This window comes from Engraulis encrasicolus, chromosome 24, assembly GCF_034702125.1.
Source record: "Engraulis encrasicolus isolate BLACKSEA-1 chromosome 24, IST_EnEncr_1.0, whole genome shotgun sequence".
NCBI lineage: Eukaryota > Metazoa > Chordata > Actinopteri > Clupeiformes > Engraulidae > Engraulis > Engraulis encrasicolus.
In genome coordinates, this window is record NC_085880.1 from 16551076 (window position 1) to 16570376 (window position 19301).

Genomic DNA, 19301 nt, shown 5'->3' on the forward strand with positions numbered 1-19301 from the left:
ACCTCAAGCAACACATGGTGTCAAATTCGTAATTTAGATGTTTCAGTGTAGGGCATTTGAAGGCTTAGCATTCAACATAGTCAGGGAACTGAACTACTTCCTGGGGTTTATGCTGTGTAATAAATACTGCAAGTAAATAGAGAGATGCATGTGTTTTCCATTTCATCTTTTATTCAATTAAAGTTGACATGATATTAAGTACCACACAGTGTAAGTCATAACAACGAAATGTCATGGGGCTTTAAAAAAAAAAAAAAAAAAAAAAAACTTTAAAATGAAACAAAAAAGGTGCTTTAAAACTTGAGTTTAAGCAGCTGTAAACATAGATAACATTAGAAATGTGTCGTAGTAGGTATAATGATGAAAGGCAGGCATGCAATGGTTTAAGACAGATGGGTCATTCATGTTAAAATAAGGGTCATCCGTGATGACATAAGACTTACATTGATACATACATGAAATAACACAAGTAGACACACAACTGCAGTTTATGAAGTGTTGAATAACAGGCACATAATGAAAATGCATTCCTTCTGTATGTGTTTCATATAAAAACATCTCATTTTCTCCATAATCTTTAGCCCGTAGCTCAGCAATAGTACCCTGCATGACTTTTATACATGTACTTGTGTGCTTGTTCAGAACTGCACGTGAGAAGGTACCGCACTCCAGTCCATTCCGTGCATTCAATACAATCCATGACAATGAGACATGAAGATGTGTGATCTTCAAGCAATGCACTATGGTTCACAAATAGTGTTAGATGAATTGTAACAGTGTACAACAAATACAAACTCATTCTAACTTGAGCTGTAGCACTGAAAGGCATGATCGACAAAATATTCGCTGACCTTAAAGGAACAGGCCACCATTTTTTGCAGTATTTCCCAGCATTATTCATGAATGTGCCTATCATTTTCTTCAGTGTTTTCAGTACTTATTGGATCAAAATTATTAGAATAGCTTAGCATTTCACTGGAAGTAACTGGTAACTTAAGCATCAAGCCACAAGTGGTCACTGGGCGGAATGAAATTGCCGTTAAACATTCTGATGAATTTTACATTCATTTTAAAGTGGTTCATAAGTACATTTGATGATGTTTTATTTTGTACCATAGAATTGCATTGCTATGCTTAATTTGGCTATACTGTTAAACAAGGCAATGCAAACACAGACGGAAATTATGTGCACATTCATGAATAATGCTTGGAAATACTGCAAATATGTTAAAATAAAAAGGTGGTCTGTTCCTTTAAAGACTCAAACAAAAATAGTATGGTAGGATTTCATTTCTAATACATCTTCAGTTACAAACATTATACAGCCTTTACTCGTTAAAAAGGTGTCAGTAATTGTGACTTTTTTTCTTTCTTCCTTTGAACAATCAACTTGTCAAAATATTTCTCAAATGTAGGATGTATGTAAACCGTTTGTGTAACAGCAATCCACCAATATCTCCAAGGCTTGAAAAGTGATTGTAACGTACGTTCGAATTTAGTGTCGCAGCAAACGTGGGATGGCAACGGGGGTCTTTCTAAGTGTTCTTTTGTTGGGAGGAGGACCTTGTACAAGTAAACACTATAGGACCACCACCCATATTCTGTCAGTTCAATTCAGTCTCACCCGGGGTCAGTACAGCGGTCACCCTGTAGACCAGGGGTGGGCAATTATTTTTGCTCAAGGGCCGCATTGGGTTTAGAAAGTTGCCCAAAGGGCCGGATGTTGTAGGCAACTTGCCCGTGCCAATAATAAGAAATGGTGTACGCCAACATAATTACACCATTGTCAGTTATGCCATTCCTGCTAATTGTATCTAGATGTAGACTTTTGTAATCTTATGTTTCCAAGACCCTTGTTTTAGGTAGCGCATTGAAGAATGAGTGACCATGTGAATCTGCATTTTGTTCTTGGAAAGGCTCTGAGGGCCGCATGAAATGGCCGAGCGGGCCGCATGTGGCCCCCGGGCCTGAATTTGCCCACGTCTGGTTTAGGCTAACCCTTTAGTGCACCTCACCTGCCTCTCCTCTCAGCTGAAGTGACATTGTGCAACAACGCCTCCCACAATCACCTGATACTCCCTTCATTTAACCATTCTCATACTGTACAAAGTATTATGCCTATTTTGTTGATTATGGACTCATCTACCAGCTATGTTCTCACTTTATTTGCAAAATATATACAATTTATTTGAAGAGTTTTAGAATTATTTTCAAAACTATTTGGCACTAGACGTCCGACTGAAGTTTCAGGCATTTCCACAATGTGAAAGGACATTCATATAAAAATACTTCTTTTTTTTGAGAAAAAAGTAACCTGACGACCCCTTGTGAGGTGGTTATCGTCTGTGATATGTACCATATATGACTTATCAAACATTTACACCTTCAGTAAAAGCAAAGAAAACGTGATGGATGGAACTGATGGCTGGTCGCTAGAATGGTGTTGAAGTGATAACCCTCATTTAATGAACCCAGAACGACTTTAAAATGTATGATGGGGTTAAAATGCAGAGGTTGAATTTTTCTTAGTGTGCTATTGAGTGCTGTTCGATCGCAATAAGAAAAAGGATTTAGTCCCCAGCCGTGACCCAAACGGTTGGTGTACAGTAGTGACTCTAATGCCACAAGGATCCTGGTTCGATTCCAGCCCGAGGTCATTTCCCAATGCCACTCGCTTACGGTCCCCATCTCCCACTCTCCTATCAAATAAAGGCATAAAAGCCCCTAACAATATTTAGGTAAAACAAGGGAATGGGAATCGCTGGGCTTGAAACTGAAGGGCTGTCAGTTTGATCCCATGCCAGAGGGTTGGTGCCATGCAACATCACAGAGCTACCCGTGCACCACTGCAGGCGGCCAGCCAGCCCTCTGCTTCAGGTTTAATATGTGCTTTAGTTCACAATGTGCTGTTTACCGTCTACACAGAATTCCCAGATTGGGATATATGAAGAGAGACACTTCTGGCAAGGGGAATCAAGTTCAGTTAAATCCATTAGTACAAGAGCTCAGCTAACAACAGTGGTGGGCCAATGGGCTCTTTGTCCATCAGATTTACAACTACCTCTGGGTTCAGTAAATAGGGTGGTCACTCACGGGCTAACAGCGATACACTTCAAGTAGGAATTTAGCAGGAGACTGCAATGTGTCTGTAAGTACTTCTTCACAAAAAATAAGTTTCTTCCTTTCCAGAAAAGATTTGTTTCTCAGGGGTAATTTTATGTGTAACTTCAGTTTGGGTAGAACGGATTTAATCGAGACGACCCTATTGGTCATTGGTCCCAGAGCTGGTGCTGTTCACACGACTTGTGATTACGCAGCTAAGTAGTAAATGCTGGACTTTGCAATACCTTTGGATGTCTAGTGTTGGAATAAGGCACAGTCGTATGCTAACGTCCCGCTGAAAGTCTATGGCCGTTAGCCTTGGGAAACTACAGTTAAAACATATTGCACAGATGAGCAGTCAAATGCACGCAGGTAATATTCACCCCAATGAACGGAAAATTAAAACAAAAACAGCACTTTTTATACAAAGATGGTTATGTTAAGTTATGTTCCACTGATGTGTAAGAATGATACCCTGGTCCACACCAATACAAAAGCACAATTTGGATCAATTACAAGATTTTCAGAGCAGAGCTGTGTACTTCACTGTGTGTCATAATGTAAGCGCCCTGCATGTATTTTTTCCCTTGAAGTACCATTTTCAGACAGCAGGTGGAGACAAGATCTCAACCTGTGAACAAGTCAAAAGTCCAAAGACTAGGCTCTCACTGTCCATCCACCAACATCGAAAGAGGAGGAACATAGACATACTTGGAATAGGTTAGCAGCAGTGCTGGGAAGCAGACTACAGTCGATACGAGCTGAACAAGATCCTTTAAAAAAAAAGAAAAAAAAAAGAAGTTCAAATGAAGAGCATTTCCCTCTTTTCATTCCTACCATTTAGAAAGCAAGTGTCTTGATGGTACGTGAAAGCGAGGAGGCCTTCTCCACCATTTTCCTTGTGTTTTGTACAGCTGGTCAGGATTGACACAGTGGTCGTCCGCAAGGAAAGCCACCCCACCGCTGTTAGGAGTTCCACCCCCGAACCCCTCCCTCCTTGACCAGGCAGCAATGACGGGATCTCCCCAAACAGACAGGCCATGCTTGCATTTCTCGAAACTATAGTTGCTAACTACGTTAGCGACTTCGTTGGTTGCAATCCAATTTTCCATTGGCAACTACCCACGTTGCTAACAACTGGCTAACAACTACTCTTTCGAGAAACACATCGCAGGACAGGAGGGAATGGCGTCAGATCAGGCGGTGGCCTTTTTCCTGCTCTTCCTGGTCGTCAGATCAGCCGGCAGCCTCCAAATGGGGTTTTGCTCTTCTTGGTCCGCTGCTTGTTTGGTCGCAGGGTGATGACCTCACGGCCGTTCAGGCTGCCGGAGTTCTGGCTCAGGTGGCCGCTCGTCGTGTTGAATACACCTGTTATACAACACAGACACGCACGCACGCAAAGGAACTTAGGCATACTGGTGCAATTATGACAACCTCTATTACAATGCCATGTACATGGAGACACCGTGACATTTCTAGGATGAACTTGTACATTACAGTATTAAAATATTAAAATACATTAAAAACGACAACATTTATTAGTTTAAATGTGCCATTTAAGAAGGGCCTTACCTATTTTATTGCTTGTGGAGTGCACCTCAGGCTCCTCTGCTGTCTGCTGTTTGAGTTTCTGAAGGTATTTATCCGCCAGGTACTTGAAAACTGCAAAACAACCATCAGCCTGTCAATTAAGGCTTCTCATCTTGCATGTACACTTGCATTACGCATGCATATTTGCATCACCGTGTACGCACGCACTCAGCCTTTACAAGCAGATCTGATTCCTTTTTAAGCATAGTCTCGTCAGACATCTTGTTTCTTTTCCAGTCATTTACCTTCGTTTACATTGAGGTCCTCCTTCACAGAGGCTCTGTAAAACCTCAGCTTCAGCCGTTTGGCAAGGCCCTCTGCCTCTTCACTGAAACACACAGAGTTCCACAGAGATGAACGAGATACTTTGTGAAACAGCATGCTTAGATTGTAATCATGTTAATCATGTTACATTAGATTGCAATCATGCATGCACAGACATTTCCACCAATGAGCGTATTTTTTATGTACATGGATAAACTGTTTATAATCAGGTTTTTGGAGTAACCTCTGTATTCAAGTGCTCATATAAACGTAATAAACAGTTTATAATAATCGGATTATTGCAGTTATAGGTTTATGAGAAATCCGATTCACACAGCTAGGTTTTTGGCTAATAAACTGATTACTCAAGACATCATGTATACACCTTAAACAGGTTATTATCGGGTTATTGACATTATACAATTATAAGTACCCAATCACAAGCCTTGAATCCCAGTTTCGTGTCACACACTTGAGTTTGATGGTGTAAATGCTGTGTTGAGACTTTTTGCATTGGTCAAACCCTGGGCACTGCCCTCTTGGGCCAGTAGATATTTTCCATAGATGTTAACGTCACCTACAGGATAATGCATTGCCCGTATCGCATCGTCACTGATCGATGGCAGCCATATTGCGGATACAAATGGCGGTGATCTGTCTTGAGGCATTCGTTCTATTACAGAAGGGGTGGACAAGTCTATCTAGTATTAACCCATTGATGCCTGATGTTGCGTTGCGCAACATTGGCCCTGGTGCCTGGAGCTGCATTACGCAACATTCAGGCTCATGAGATTTGACACAACTTAATTAAACACATTCTAATGAAAGATGAGGGTCTAGATGAGGGTAGCGTTTAAATGCAACTTAGTGCATATTTTTATGTACTTCAGAAGATGATATATTTAGGTTTTTATAGGTTGAGGGCAGCTTTTCTTAAACAGGGCTCAGGAATTCAGCACCCTTTTTTTGCAGGTGCCTTAGGCGTCTATGGGTTAATATCCATCATCTCTCCTCTCCAGCCTGACATGCTGCATCTCCATCAGCTGGTGGAGTTGAGAAAATCTTTTGTGTAGAATTCTTGAAAACCTCCTTTGGTCAGGTGCGTTAGAGAGAACCCCCTGGGTCACCAACGTTACAGACAAGAAAGCTCCCGCACAGTGTCCACTCCAGTGTAGGGGTCGACCGATACAGGTTTTTTAATGGCCGATGCGATACCGATTTTTTTTTCCCCCATCACCCTTGGCCGACAGCCAATTTCCGATACCCGATATTTGGGGCCGATATGAGTTAAAAAGAAGGTTAAAAATGACAAATATTCCAGGTCTCAAGTTAAAAATAAACATTCCTTTAACATTATCAAATTGAGGTAGAACTTGTAACATTTAAACACCCACTCTAACAATCAAGTAATGTCTAACAATCAAGTAATAAAAAATAAAGTGTCTTGGTGCTTTTAATAAAACCCGAATGACATAAAATAATAAATATTGCGTATCGGCCAAAACCACCAAATATTGCGTATCGGCCGATACGATACACTTAAAAAATGCAAATATCGGCCCGATATTGGATCTATCCTTACTCCAGTGTCCACATTTGCATAGTTTAATAGCGTTGCTTCGGTCTACTGACCTTCAACCGTAGCAGCGCTATTCAACGCTGCGAATGTGGACAGTGGACGGGAGTTTTCTTGTCTCTGGAATTGAGCAGAGAGTAGAGTAGAGTACTTTTATTAACCCCGGAGGAAATTAAGGTGTCTGTCAGCTTACATAAATACACAAATACAAAACATACACAAAATACCTAATACACATTATTACATAGTAAAGAGAGATATCCTCCGCGTTCCTGCACTTCACAATCTGGTGCGTCACGGGAAAGAACTGGTAGACGCAGGGAAAGAAAGGAGTCACCGGAGCATCTTCAGATGTGGAAGTTTGCTTGCTTTATTGGGCAAGTGCCAAGACTAACGTCTGAAGATGCTTCGGTGACTCCTTTCTTTCCACAAATTATTACATAACACTGCTGTAAACATATTGCACACACTTGACTCAGTACAGCAATTGAGAAAATAAAAGGCCATTTACTTCTTGATGACTGTGTCGTCCAGGAGGTCTATTTTGTTCTGCACCAGGACCGTGGGGATGTCCCCCACCTCCACCTCCACCTTCTCCCTCCAGCTGCTGATGGCCTCAAACGAGTCCCTGTCGGTGGTGGAGAATACCAGCACACACGCCTGGGCCCCTACAGCGAACACATGACATTACATTACAATACAATACACTTAGCTGACACTTTCATTTTATTCAAAGCGACTTACAGTTATTACTTGTCAGGGTATTGGTTACAGTCCCTGGAGCAATGTGGGCTTAGGTGCCTTGCTCAAGGGCACTTCAGCCATGGATGGAGATGTAGGGAGTGGTCAGGGGGGATTCAAACCTGCATCCCCCAGATTGAAAGACCAACGCTCTAACCACTAGGCCACGGCTGCCAACCCACACACGCACGCACGCACGCACGCACGCACTGTATTACACTATGCTTTCCTATTGATGTTGTAAAGACAGCTTATGATACAGCAGGAGTTTGTACAGCAGGCTGAGCTCTGTGGTAGATTTTAGTGAGGGCTTATGATGTTTATAATAATGCCTCCTCACCCCTGTAGTAGGCCTTAGTGATGGCTTATTATGTCTATATACATAAAGATAAGATAACATAAACTTTATTGTCTGCTTGCACAGAAATTTGTCTTGCATGACACTTCTCCACAATCCACATATAAACGTACATTAAAAAACACATATGATGTCTTTAACGACTGGTCCAGGCCACGGTCCTATCCCGCGTTGACTACTGCAACTCACGCATGACAGGTCTACTTGCTTGTGCGCTAAAACCTCTGCAGATGATCCAAAATGCGGCGGCACGGTTGATATTCAATCAACCCAAAAGGACCCATGTTACTCCTCTATTTATTGAGTTGCACTGGCTACCGATCGCCGCCCGGATCAAGCACAAGGCATTGACCCTTGCCTACAAAACCATCACAGGAACGGCCCCAGCGTGTCTGAAGGACCTACTAACGCCTTATGTTACTGGAAGAGAACTGCGCTCATCCAGCACAGGCCGTCTGGTTCTGCCATCCAGTCGCTCTAGGTACTCCCAGTCAAGATTGTTCTCCGTTGTTGCACCCAAGTGGTGGAACGGTCTCCCAGAGGCAGCAAGAGTAAGCACATCTCTTGCAGCCTTCAAGAAACAAGTAAAGACCTTCCTCTTTCGAGAGTATCTACTAGACTAATGCTTGAGCTGGCCTAGCCCCAGGGCAGCCTATTGACATGATGTCTAGTTTAGTTTGTGTGTGTGTGTGTTACTCTTTATTTACTCCTTTAAAAAAAAACAATTCCTGTGCACCTTGTATTTGCTCGTGATGTTGGCTTGATTATGTCCTCTTTTGAAAGTCGCTTTGGTTATAAAGCGTCTGCCAAATGCAATGTAATGTAATGTCATAACAATATTAATAATAGGAATTAGTACTTAAGCAGGGGTTCCTACCTCTGAGTACGCCTTAGTGAGGGCTTATGATGTGTACGGTATGATTGCAGGAGTTAGTAGTTATGATATATAGCACGTCTCCTCACCTCTGTAGTAGGCCTTAGTGATGGCATCAAACTCCTCCTGGCCCGCCGTGTCCCACAGCATCAGTCGCACATCTTCATCATTGACTCTGCCGAAAACAAAGAGTGACAGCAACAAAGTTCAAACAAAGCTGGATCTCTAAAGAAGCCCTCTGTTATTCTTATTTGACCAAAACTTCATCATGTGCGTTTCTGTTTGTTTGGTCTGGTGACCCACACTTCACTCTTCAATATACCTGTAGATTTCCATGCCACGTTTAGGTGCTTTGGTGGTATCGACATTCTAACTCACCAGACATAAAACCCCATTGAAAATTAATGGGATGTTATTTGAGTTAGATGTTGTGCGAGTTAGAATGTCGATACCACCAAAGCACCTAAACGTGGCATGGAAATCTACGGGTATATTGAAGAGTGAAGTGTGGGTCACCAGACTAGGGATGGCGAAAATTGAAAAAACTCTTAACCAGCTACTGAGACTCATTAACCGGTGGTTAACCGGTTAACTGGTAATCTTAAATTATACAACGTTCGCGTGCCTAATATGCACAGCACTGATTTAAAAAATAAAAAATAAAAAAATAAAATCACATAAGCCTTTTTTGCTGCACAGACAGGACCTGCCATGTCCAGCCACTGCTGCCAGATGGAAAATGCTGAATTATCGTACTAAAACCTCAAAATTATCATTTTTGGGGGCTTTTTGGGAGGAAATTATTTTATAATTATTATTATTATTACAACCGGTGGCAGAAAATTTTAACCGGTTAAAGTTGATCTGGTCGACTATCGGTTAACCGGTTACCGGTTAACATCCCAACACCAGACCAAACCAACAGAAACAGCTGAGAGCAAAGCATCAAGGATATCTGGGCTTCCATAACTCCCATGCAATGCCCTGCCATTGACTTCAATGTTAAATGCAGCATTCCAGTTACAGCTTATAACCAAGTTTTGAACATTGAAATGTAATTTAGAAGGTACCAAATGCCAACTGTTTGGAAATGGGAAAAAAAGAAAGAAATTTGGATAACAACGTTACAAAACTGTTTTGCGTAAACATTTGGAACAGAGCACTTTTGGGCATTTTAAGTTTTTCATTATTTTAAAAAATACCGTTATCAATGGAAGCTTCGTTCAAAAACGTTTTAATTGTGCTATAATGGCTGATGACTTGAAAATTATGACGACTGTCATTTCTATTTATTATTTGGGGAAACAGTGAAAAATGTAATTTGCGTAATAATGTGAAATGCGGTGTATAATGCTTCCTTTTACCCTTTCATATACTGAGTTCAATAAGTGAGAACTACATTTGTAATTAGACTGATGCAGAAATGAATACGCTCTTACACTTTGATTCCCAAAGGGGGGCTGGGTATAGTGGGGGCCCTAAGCCATGTGGGCTGAGCCATGCTTCACTTTAGAATAGGGACCCTTATTCCACATCTGTTTTCACACTGTCCAGGGTTTGTTCACACAGTGTACCAGGAGCTAATTACACATTGTATTCTGGCCCTTACTGCTTACTCATAAATAGAAATCTAGGTCTACTAGGTCCTTACTAAGGTTATATTGGTAATTAATCCCTTATTGTGCATGAACAAGACATTTGCGAATAAATGTCTAATAAATGTCTAATAAATGTCTAACTGTCTGATTTTGCTTAGTACATGCCTTACAAGTTACTTACACAAGCATTAATATTATATGTATTAGTACTAATAGATGTATCCCTAAAATAAAGTGTTACCCAGTTTGTAACACACTTGAAGTGTGAATGGATACCTGTTAAAATACACTATGATTGCAATCAAAATCTGAGAACCAAGTTGAGTATTATTCACTGCCTAAAAGGTCAGAAGAACCATATGAAATGCGTCACATTTCAGTCATTCAGTCAGTACTATCAAGCTCAGGTCTTGTTATAAAGTAATACGACTGCACTGCAAAGACCTCACTGAGGAAAGAGTCTCAAAAAGTGACTTCAAGGTTTAGTGTGCTCCCCTGAGCAGGAATCCAAACGCTGCATCTATCCCGTAGCCTTTATGCTCTTTATCCTCCACCACCAGTTTCCTCTGGACCAAAACACACAAGCAAATCTCCAGAGAATAGAATGCTTTCCCTCTCCACAGTGTAATCTGTGCCTCTGAACTGCGTTCCCCTTCCACATCTGTTTGGCAAACAAGTAGTGCTGGAGATGGAACTCTCTGTGATGACCTCAATCTCTGCACAAGCCACAAAAGTTAGATTCCATTGTTTTCAATAGAACCCCGCACACTGGAGCCAATGTCCGCGGACATTCGCGGATGTCGGATAGCGATTAGAGACAAGTTCTATTTTGTCGGCACCGCCCATAGACTATCAATGCTGTGTTCGTGTGAAACTGGGTTTGGGGGTCGGAATTGTGTCGGAAGCGAAAGGGCTGCGCAGTGCTCTCGGAGCCGGTGTGCGGAAATCTCCAGAGAATGCTTTCCCTCTCCACAGTGTAGTCTGCTGCGCCTCTGAACTGCGTTCCCTCTTCACATCTGTTTGGCAAACAAGTAGTGCTGGAGATGGAACTCTCTCTGGCGACCTCAACCTCTGCACAAGCCGCAGGAAGGAACGGGGACTGCATTTCTGGCATTGTTCTGCTGTGGGCTGGGATGTGCACTGATGAATGAAGGAAGCGAAGGACGGCACTCTTCAGATTTTTCTCTGTTTATTCGCCCATGCACGTTTCGGGCAGAGCCCTTCCTCAGCACCATTACACGCTGAAGACGGGCTCTGCCCGAAACATTTGTAGGCGAAGACACAGAGAAAAATCTGAAGAGTGCTGTCCTTCGCTTCCCTCATTCATAAATATATTATGTGGGATTCAGCACCCAGTTATATTCTGTATTAAATAGTATAGGCGATAGTGTGAGCGTGTCTCCTTTACTTCATATGTGCAATACACTACCAGTATGCAAGCCATGTAGTAATGCAATGCACACTCCCCTTGTTATTCAAAAATCAGAGAGCCGATTTAAACATTCGTAGGCGATAACACACAGGTGGGATTAAAACAGATCCAAATGAACAGATTTTGAAATGATGGTAGAAGAAAACGTTCATAGAGAAAAATATTAGTGTGACAGCATTACTAATCAATAATTTATTTAATAACATAATTTAATAGCTAGTCCATGGCTTTGCTGTCCTGATCCCAATGGAACTTTCGCCAAACATGAGTGTGTTGTGAAAAGTTTTTCCACCTGTTGCTTCCACCTGACCTTGAGCATGATTTGTAGGACGACGCTATATATTTTTTAAATACTAGTATGTTCTTGTCCTAATTTACTAATTAGGTTAGTTCCACTTGGAATTTCAGCATCAACCCCACCTTTGATTGTTTTTTTAATCCATTTGCAACATATCACACTGAAGTCAGCTCGTAAGGGTCGTTTTGGAGAGACATTTTCCATAGTAAAGTAGCCCCATTGTAAATGTGCAATACAATGGTGAATTTCCTTGTTATTGCAAGCTAATACACATTATTAAAATGTGTTTTATATTTAAACGCTAAATATAATCCAATGACAACCTTTAAATACCCACAGTTGAAGAAAACGCCATTGTGCTGAGCAATGCAGGTGATAATTATTAAGTACATAACAACTTTGTGCAGGATAAATTCACATTCAAGAAACCCACCAAACCAACAACTCGAAAAAAGAACAATGAACAAACTACTAGATAGATAAGCTTAGAAGGTGAAATAACGATAGGAAGAGGAACAACCAACAACAACACATCATCAGAAAACTAGAAATGCACTCACAGAGTGCAGACCTCCGCTAAGAAAAGCTGGTTGATAGAACATTTGACTACCCTATTTCTGCCTTGTTTTTGTGGTTAGAAACTGGAATGTCAAAATTCGCCCTATCCCGCAATAGTGAACAATCTTTAAAAAAAAATCCTGGACCGGGATCATGATCTGGATCACCACCAATTATTAGTGTTGGTTTATTGTTTTTTATTTTATTTTACTTTTTTTGTGTATTTTATGAATGTGTATATATGTCTCAGTTTGTGCCTTGGGATTGGAGTTGTTTTGTGTTTGTTAAAATAACAACACTTTAATAAAGAAATGTTTTAAAAAATAATAATAATAAATATTTGTCTTACATGATCTGCCTCTCCAGGAAGTCCACCCCGATGGTCTTCTTGTAGTCGCGGGTGAAGATGCCTTTGCAGTAGCGCTGGATCATGCTGGACTTGCCCACGGCGCCGTTGCCCACCACCACCACCTTGATGGCCACCTCCATGTCCTCTTCCAACATGGCTGCTAGCTGCTGGTGCCTCCTGCTGCCTCCCCTTATATGAGCCGCTCCTCCTCCACGGCTGGTGCTGGTGCTGGTGCCTCCTGCTCCTCCTGCCCGCTTCCGCTCCTGCCTCCTCTTCTATGGCACTTTGCTCCCTTCTCCACGGCTGGGAACACACGCTCCTGCTCCTCCTGCCACTCCGCTGCTCCTCCTCCACGGCTGGTGCCCGCTGATGGTGCCTCCTGTTCCTGCCCGCTGACGCACCCTGCACCTCCCCTTAAACTGCACCCTGACCTGCGCCGCCTCCTTCTCCACGTCTCACTCACGCCTCAGTGAGGGCGCCGCCAGATTACACTGATGAGGCCTTGGCGAAAGAGGAGCAGGGGAAAAAAAATCACACATCCATATAGAAAAAGAAAGAAAACAGACCTGCGCGCGCGCACGCACGCACGCGTCATTCGATTCACTCCTCACGCTACAGTCCTCTCTTTATCCCTTTTTAATGGGCAACCCTTAAAAAACAAAGAGACTCTGGATTCCCTTTTTTTCATCTTAGTGAAGCGGACTAATGCTTTTACTACCACAGCGTTTGCCTTCTTGCTGGCTGCCTGTGTACTTTGAACCGGGCCAGGTTTTTCCATTTGGTCCATAAATTCTCTCATCGCTAGGTGCCTGGATGAGGCAGGGGCCTGGCCTGAAGGGTCTGAAGTATATCACAGCCTCCATAGCGATACGATTCTGTATCAATTTCTTAAGACTTTTATTTTCGAATGCCCCACGATAAGATACGATTCGTTTTGATTTTTCCAAATACTTTTCCACTTTTACTATGTTATGGAGCTAGGGCATTGGACAGGGGCCAGCAATTAGATTATTTTCGATACTTAAGAATGCCTCACGATACGATACGATGCGATTCGATTAGATCGCCGGCCGAAGGATCGATGCATCGATACATTATTATTTACACCCCTAATCTGAAGCATCCACACAGCAACAATCACTTCAAAGGGGACAAATGCAACTTCTCTTTAAGAAAGTGCTACAAGACTTTTAGCAACATGATAGCTTTAGAGGTTATAATAAGTGAGTTGCTTTGATGGCTTCAAAGACATGTTCAGATGATGTGTATATTTAGTTATCATATAATTAATTAGTAGAAAAGGATATATTTATTGTACTAACTATACAGTGGTGCTCATATGTTTACATACCCCAGCAGAATATACGCTTTCTTGGTGATTTCTCACAAAATATGAAGGATTACACAAAACCTTTTTTTTCACTCATGGCTAGTGACTGGCTTAAGATATTTATTAGCAATATTCTGTGTTTACTCTTTCAAAAGCATGATCACAACCCAAACTACCCAAATGACCCTGTTCAAAAGTTTACATACCCTAGTTTCTGATGCTGAATATGGCCCTGTTTAACATCAGGGACCGCTCTAAATTGTTTGTGGTAGTTGTGGATAAGGCTCTTAATGTTCTCAGTTGACAAAACAGCACATTCTTCCTGGCAGAATGGTCGTTTCCTATAATATCTTTGGGTGTCTTGCTGGAACGTCACATTTGAGGTTTCCCCTGAGTGGCTGAATGATGTTGAGATCAGGAGAGTGAGACGGTCACTCAAAAACTTCATTTTATTCTCTCTGAAGCTAATGACGGGTTGATTTGGCTTTCTGTGCTGAAATATTGTCATGTTGGCATGTCCAAACAATGGACCATGTGCAGTTTCAAGGCTGATGAGTGTCAAGTTTCCTCCAGTATTTTTCACAGGGCAATGTATTCATCATTCTATGAGTATGGACCAAAAGTGTAGTGCATTTGTAACTCAAATGTCCCCATGACATCAGTGGTCCATAACCATGTTTCACAGAAGGGATGGTGTAACTTTCATCATAGGCTCCGTTGACTGTTCTCAAAATGGTACTGTTAATAGTGGCTGAAAAAAGTTCCATATTGATCTCATTTTTCCAAATGACTTTGTCACAGGCATTTTTATGCTTCTCACTGTGCTATTTGGTGTATCATATGCAAAATAACATGTTTGCATTTTTGTAGTAAATAAATGGCTTTCTCCTGGCAACCCCCAACAGCCCATCTTTCCTCAAGTGCCTCTTTCCTGTACAGTTTAAAACATTTTTTCATGTTGTCCTATATTTCACCTGAAGTTATTTTTGGTTGTCCTATGCCTCCTGAACAATTTCCCTTGCAATGATCATTGCAATGTAATGATTCCCTTGCCCATTGGCTTGATTCCAACCAAACTCCTCATATTGCATTTCTGAATTGAAATTCCAACGGTGCCAACATGACAATATTTCGACACAGAAAGCCAAATCAACCCGTCATTAGCTTCAGAAAGAATAACATGAAGGTTTTTGAGCGACCGTCTCACTCTCCTGATCTCAACATCATTGAGCCACTCAGGGGAAACCTCAAATGTGAGGTTCCAGCAAGACACCCAAAGATATTATAGGAAACAACCATTCTGCCAGGAAGAATGTGCTGTTTTGTCATCTGAGAACATTAAGAGCCTATCCACAACTACCACAAACAATTTAGAGCGGTCCCTGATGTCATATTCAGCATCAGAAACTAGGGTATGTAAACTTTTGAACAGGGTCATTTGGGTAGTTTGGGTTGTGATCATGCTTTTGAAAGAGTAAACACAGAATATTGCTAATAAATATCTTAAGCCAGTCACTAGCCATGAGTGAAAAAAAAGGTTTTGTGTAATCCTTCATATTTTGTGAGAAATCACAGAGAAAGCGTATATTCTGCTGGGGTATGTAAACATATGAGCACCACTGTAATTAGTATAATTAGTTAGTATCAAAGGCTAAGCAGGAAAGGCTTAAGAGAAATACCAAAAGTTAAGACAAACGTTTTGAGATTGGAAGCCTGTCGTACTACTGAGTGTCGGAAGCATATTTACTGAGTGAGGGCTGAACTGAGTCACCAAGAGAGTGAGCCGAGTAGTTTGCCATTGCCTCCACGATTGCTACATCATGCTCTAGGTATACTTTTAAACTGATGCCGTCCTTTGACTCAGATTAGTTTGTGCCAACATCTACTGTAGGGCTGGCCTATGCATCCTATGTAAGAACACATTACTGATGGTGCAGTAAAACATCATGGAGAATTTGGGGTGAATTAGGGTTGTTTGAAATGTCTGGATCATCTGCTTTCATTATAAGGGAGGCTGCTGGTCATTCGTGCGGTAGTGGGTGTGGTTCTCCCGACCCAAGTTTCAGACAGAGGAACAGATTCCAAGACTGAGGTCATAGCATTCCAAGGGGGTTATGGATGAGGACTACAGCAGTTTGCTACAGTATGCTAGACCAAAATTCTGCATCTAAACCACAGGAGTCGAGAGATGTAGCAGATTTTATCACCATACTAGAGAGCGTGGTCTTCTGCTCCAGGGCAAAAACACTGAGCTAAACATCACTGATTCTAGAACACTGAGCTGAACATCACTGATTCTAGAACACTGAGCTGTAAATTACCAGTACTGATTCTAGAACACTGACCTGAACATCACTGATTCTAGAACAGTGGTTCCCAACCTATGGGTCGGGACCCATCTCATGGGTCGCCAAAGATCCACAGGGGGTCGCGGAGCCCTTTTGATTTTAAGGGGTTTAATTTTAAATATATATAGCCCATGTTGAATAAATGGCAAAGCATTTACTAATATATGCAGAGAAGCAAGTACTGTAAGTGCTACATTACATTAAACATTTACTCTGTATTTGACCAAAGACGAATTGAGGAATAAAATAACTGAAAAGAGTTTTCTTGAGACTCTCTCGTGCGGGTGCTCGCGCGGTTGGGTCGCCAAAACTTACCATAGTAAAACATGGGTCCCTGAAGAAAAAGGTTGGGAACCACTGTTCTAGAACACCGAGCTGAACATCACTGTTTCTAGTAGACTGAGCTGAACGTCACTGATTCTAGAGCTGTGCACAGCCGTCTGCCTCTGCTCTCTCAGCCATTGACGAGGGGTGGCAGCTGACCTGACAGCAGGGGCGAAAGAATGCAGGCCAGGCTAGGACCAGCCAGGCCAGGGGCAGTTGAAGAATGCAGAATCATTTATATAGAGACTAGGGGTAGAGAGTTACACAAGGTTTAAAAAAAAAAAAAAAAAAACTTGCTTGTTTCAAAATAAGCTATTTACACGCCATACTAAAAAAAATAGTTGCCAAATATTTGTCATGGGCACTAAAAAGACACCTTTGACCTAAGGGTTCCTTTCTAAAATGCAGCACCGGTCTAGGCTACACCTGATCTGAACCACCAACAACACAAATTGCCCCATGAAGTAAGCGCAAGCCTGTTGAACGCATATTGCATTACAGCACTGGGAGGCTCTCTGGCCTGTGGAGTCTCTATGGGGAGGTAACTGAATACAGTGACACAACACATCTTCCTCACACAGGCCCCGGCAGCAGGTGACAAGTGACATCCAGCCTAATAGCCTCTGTTCACTAGCAATAACACTGTCATATGTAAAGTCAGGTACTCCAGGAATTTACATTCACACTACGGTCTGCCCGTAGCTGTTGGGATCCGTAAGTAACCTTTCAGCTCCCACATGAAGTCACGGAAGCAGCGGGTGGATGGTGATGATTTTAAACGCCTCCTCTCTCTACACAAAAATCATACAGTGCACTTGCTCTGGGAAGCGCTTCAATAAACTGCACTTTGTGATACTGTAATTGTACACTTGTTTGATTTCATTACTGTGCAGTCTGTCTGCTCAAACTGATCGATAGGGTCATGGAGACTTGAAAGGGCCACAGCCTGTAGGTGTCAAAAACAGCAGTGTCAAAAAAGGCAGCATAGTGTATGTAACAGGTTGCACAATCAGTTTACTTCCAATTCTTTTGTTTTGGTTTCTATTTGATGCCAAGCTTCCTAACTGTAAACAAAGAGATGCAGGGCATTGTGTGAACTGTCTGTTATGTACTCCTGTTTGGCATGTCACAAAGATGTAAAAGTAAGCTAATTTCAAAGATCAAACCAATATAATACATTTAAAACAGCATCATTCAACGACTTTAACCAGTTTAACTTTTACCAAGACAGCCAGTTCCTAGTAGCCTACATCACAGGGAGGGGCAGTCTATTCTAGACTTGCTGGGCAGATGGATGGACAGACATGCTACTAAATGAAAGAGAGAAGTCTGACACGTCGCTGTCATTTACAGAAAGAAACCCAATACAGAGCAAGGTAGTTTTTTTCCTTGGGTGAAGTAAAATAGTTTGCCATTTCACAGCGACACACACAACAAATAGCCCACCTAATCGCAGTTTCTACAACTGCCCTGTGGGTTTGGTTACCTCCACATGCCATTTATTCATATAATAAAGAGAAAAAGATAACAAACCAGTATTTGGCATCCAACCGACAGCATTATTCACCCTTTTGTGGAAAACATAAATGTAGTTTTGTGACAACCGAAAACGTCTCGTCACGGACCCTGATGCTATTCCAAGTCATTCATTCCACATCTGGGTATGTCATTGACAGAATTTCGCTACCCAATCCAGCTAACATTAGCTGGCTACCACTTGTTGTGAGCAAACCATGGAAAGCGGTGCTAGCTACAGCCGCTAGATAACGGAGCAGAGGCGTACCAAACAACTCTGTCAAAACTTCCACATACATATACACTAAGCATACACCCATTAACGGCAATATACACAAACTATTTTAGGGTCTGATCGGTAATGTCAGCGCAATGATCGTTCCGCTACCAAATAATGTTTATCCTACCTGCACTGCTGGCGAGGTCTGCATCGCACAGAAATGGGTCCGCCGTCGATCAGAAAGTGGGCTCATGCTCATTGAGCTGCTCAAATATGATCACATGAATTGAGTATGCATATTGTACACTATACAGCAAGTATGAATATTCGGTCCTGTTCGCTTTCTGTCTGTCTAGCCCAGATCAATGCATTTTCTCACTAAAGATGGCACGGCCTCAACATTCTGGCCCTTGCGCCTACGTTCCAAACGTTAGCCCCACCAAGCTGGCTAGCTCATTTTTGGAATCCTGCGATGAATCCCTGTGCTTTCAGGAGAGCGATATATCAAACTGTTCATCTGACAAGATCCAAGTCCACTAAAACTACTTAAAATCAGCACAACACGACGCATTATAACATAATTCAACTTACACATTTAGATAGGGTCCAAAGCGTTCCTTAAATACTTGTCGCGCATCCTACTTCTCCATGTAGGTGTGACGTAAGGGCACAAACGTTGCTTGGTGAAAAAAACAGGAATTTAGGTATTAGCGTTTCAAAACTAAAGTCTAGAACTAGCATCTTTCATCACCCGTATATCTAAGCGGTAGGATTTGGACTTTAAAAATAAAAGTATTATTGATAGTAAAATCATTTCAGGTTAA

General features: G+C 41.9%; 1 protein-coding gene across 3 annotated transcripts; it reads right to left on the reverse strand.

The window, feature by feature from the left end:
• Positions 1-3460: 3460 nt before the first annotated feature.
• Positions 3461-19139, reverse strand: rab23 (RAB23, member RAS oncogene family). 3 transcript variants are annotated; one of them, XM_063190898.1, is made up of 7 exons: positions 19069-19139; positions 12741-13241; positions 8595-8680; positions 7044-7200; positions 4938-5020; positions 4675-4764; positions 3461-4470 (listed from the first exon to the last, which is right to left on the reverse strand). In XM_063190898.1, the coding sequence occupies exons 2-7, from the start codon at positions 12893-12895 to the stop codon at positions 4334-4336; spliced, it is 708 nt and encodes a 235-aa protein (XP_063046968.1). In that variant the 5' UTR covers positions 12896-13241; positions 19069-19139; the 3' UTR covers positions 3461-4333. The 3 variants fall into 3 exon arrangements, with proteins under 3 accessions (XP_063046968.1, XP_063046969.1, XP_063046967.1); XM_063190899.1 differs by lacking the exon at positions 19069-19139 and adding an exon at positions 18276-19001; XM_063190897.1 differs by lacking the exon at positions 19069-19139 and adding an exon at positions 16734-18256.
• Positions 19140-19301: the final 162 nt, after the last annotated feature.

Bases quoted from the DNA above. Each gene is read 5' to 3' on its own strand.
- rab23 (XM_063190898.1), bottom strand. From the start codon at position 12,895: ATGTTGGAAGAGGACATGGAGGTGGCCATCAAGGTGGTGGTGGTGGGC. The intron at 5,021-7,043 runs GTAAATGGCCTT...TGTGTGTTTCAG, and splicing joins GACGACACAGTCATCAAGAA to TGAAGAGGCAGAGGGCCTTG. The intron at 4,765-4,937 runs GTAAATGACTGG...GTTGTTTTGCAG, and splicing joins GGACCTCAATGTAAACGAAG to TTTTCAAGTACCTGGCGGAT.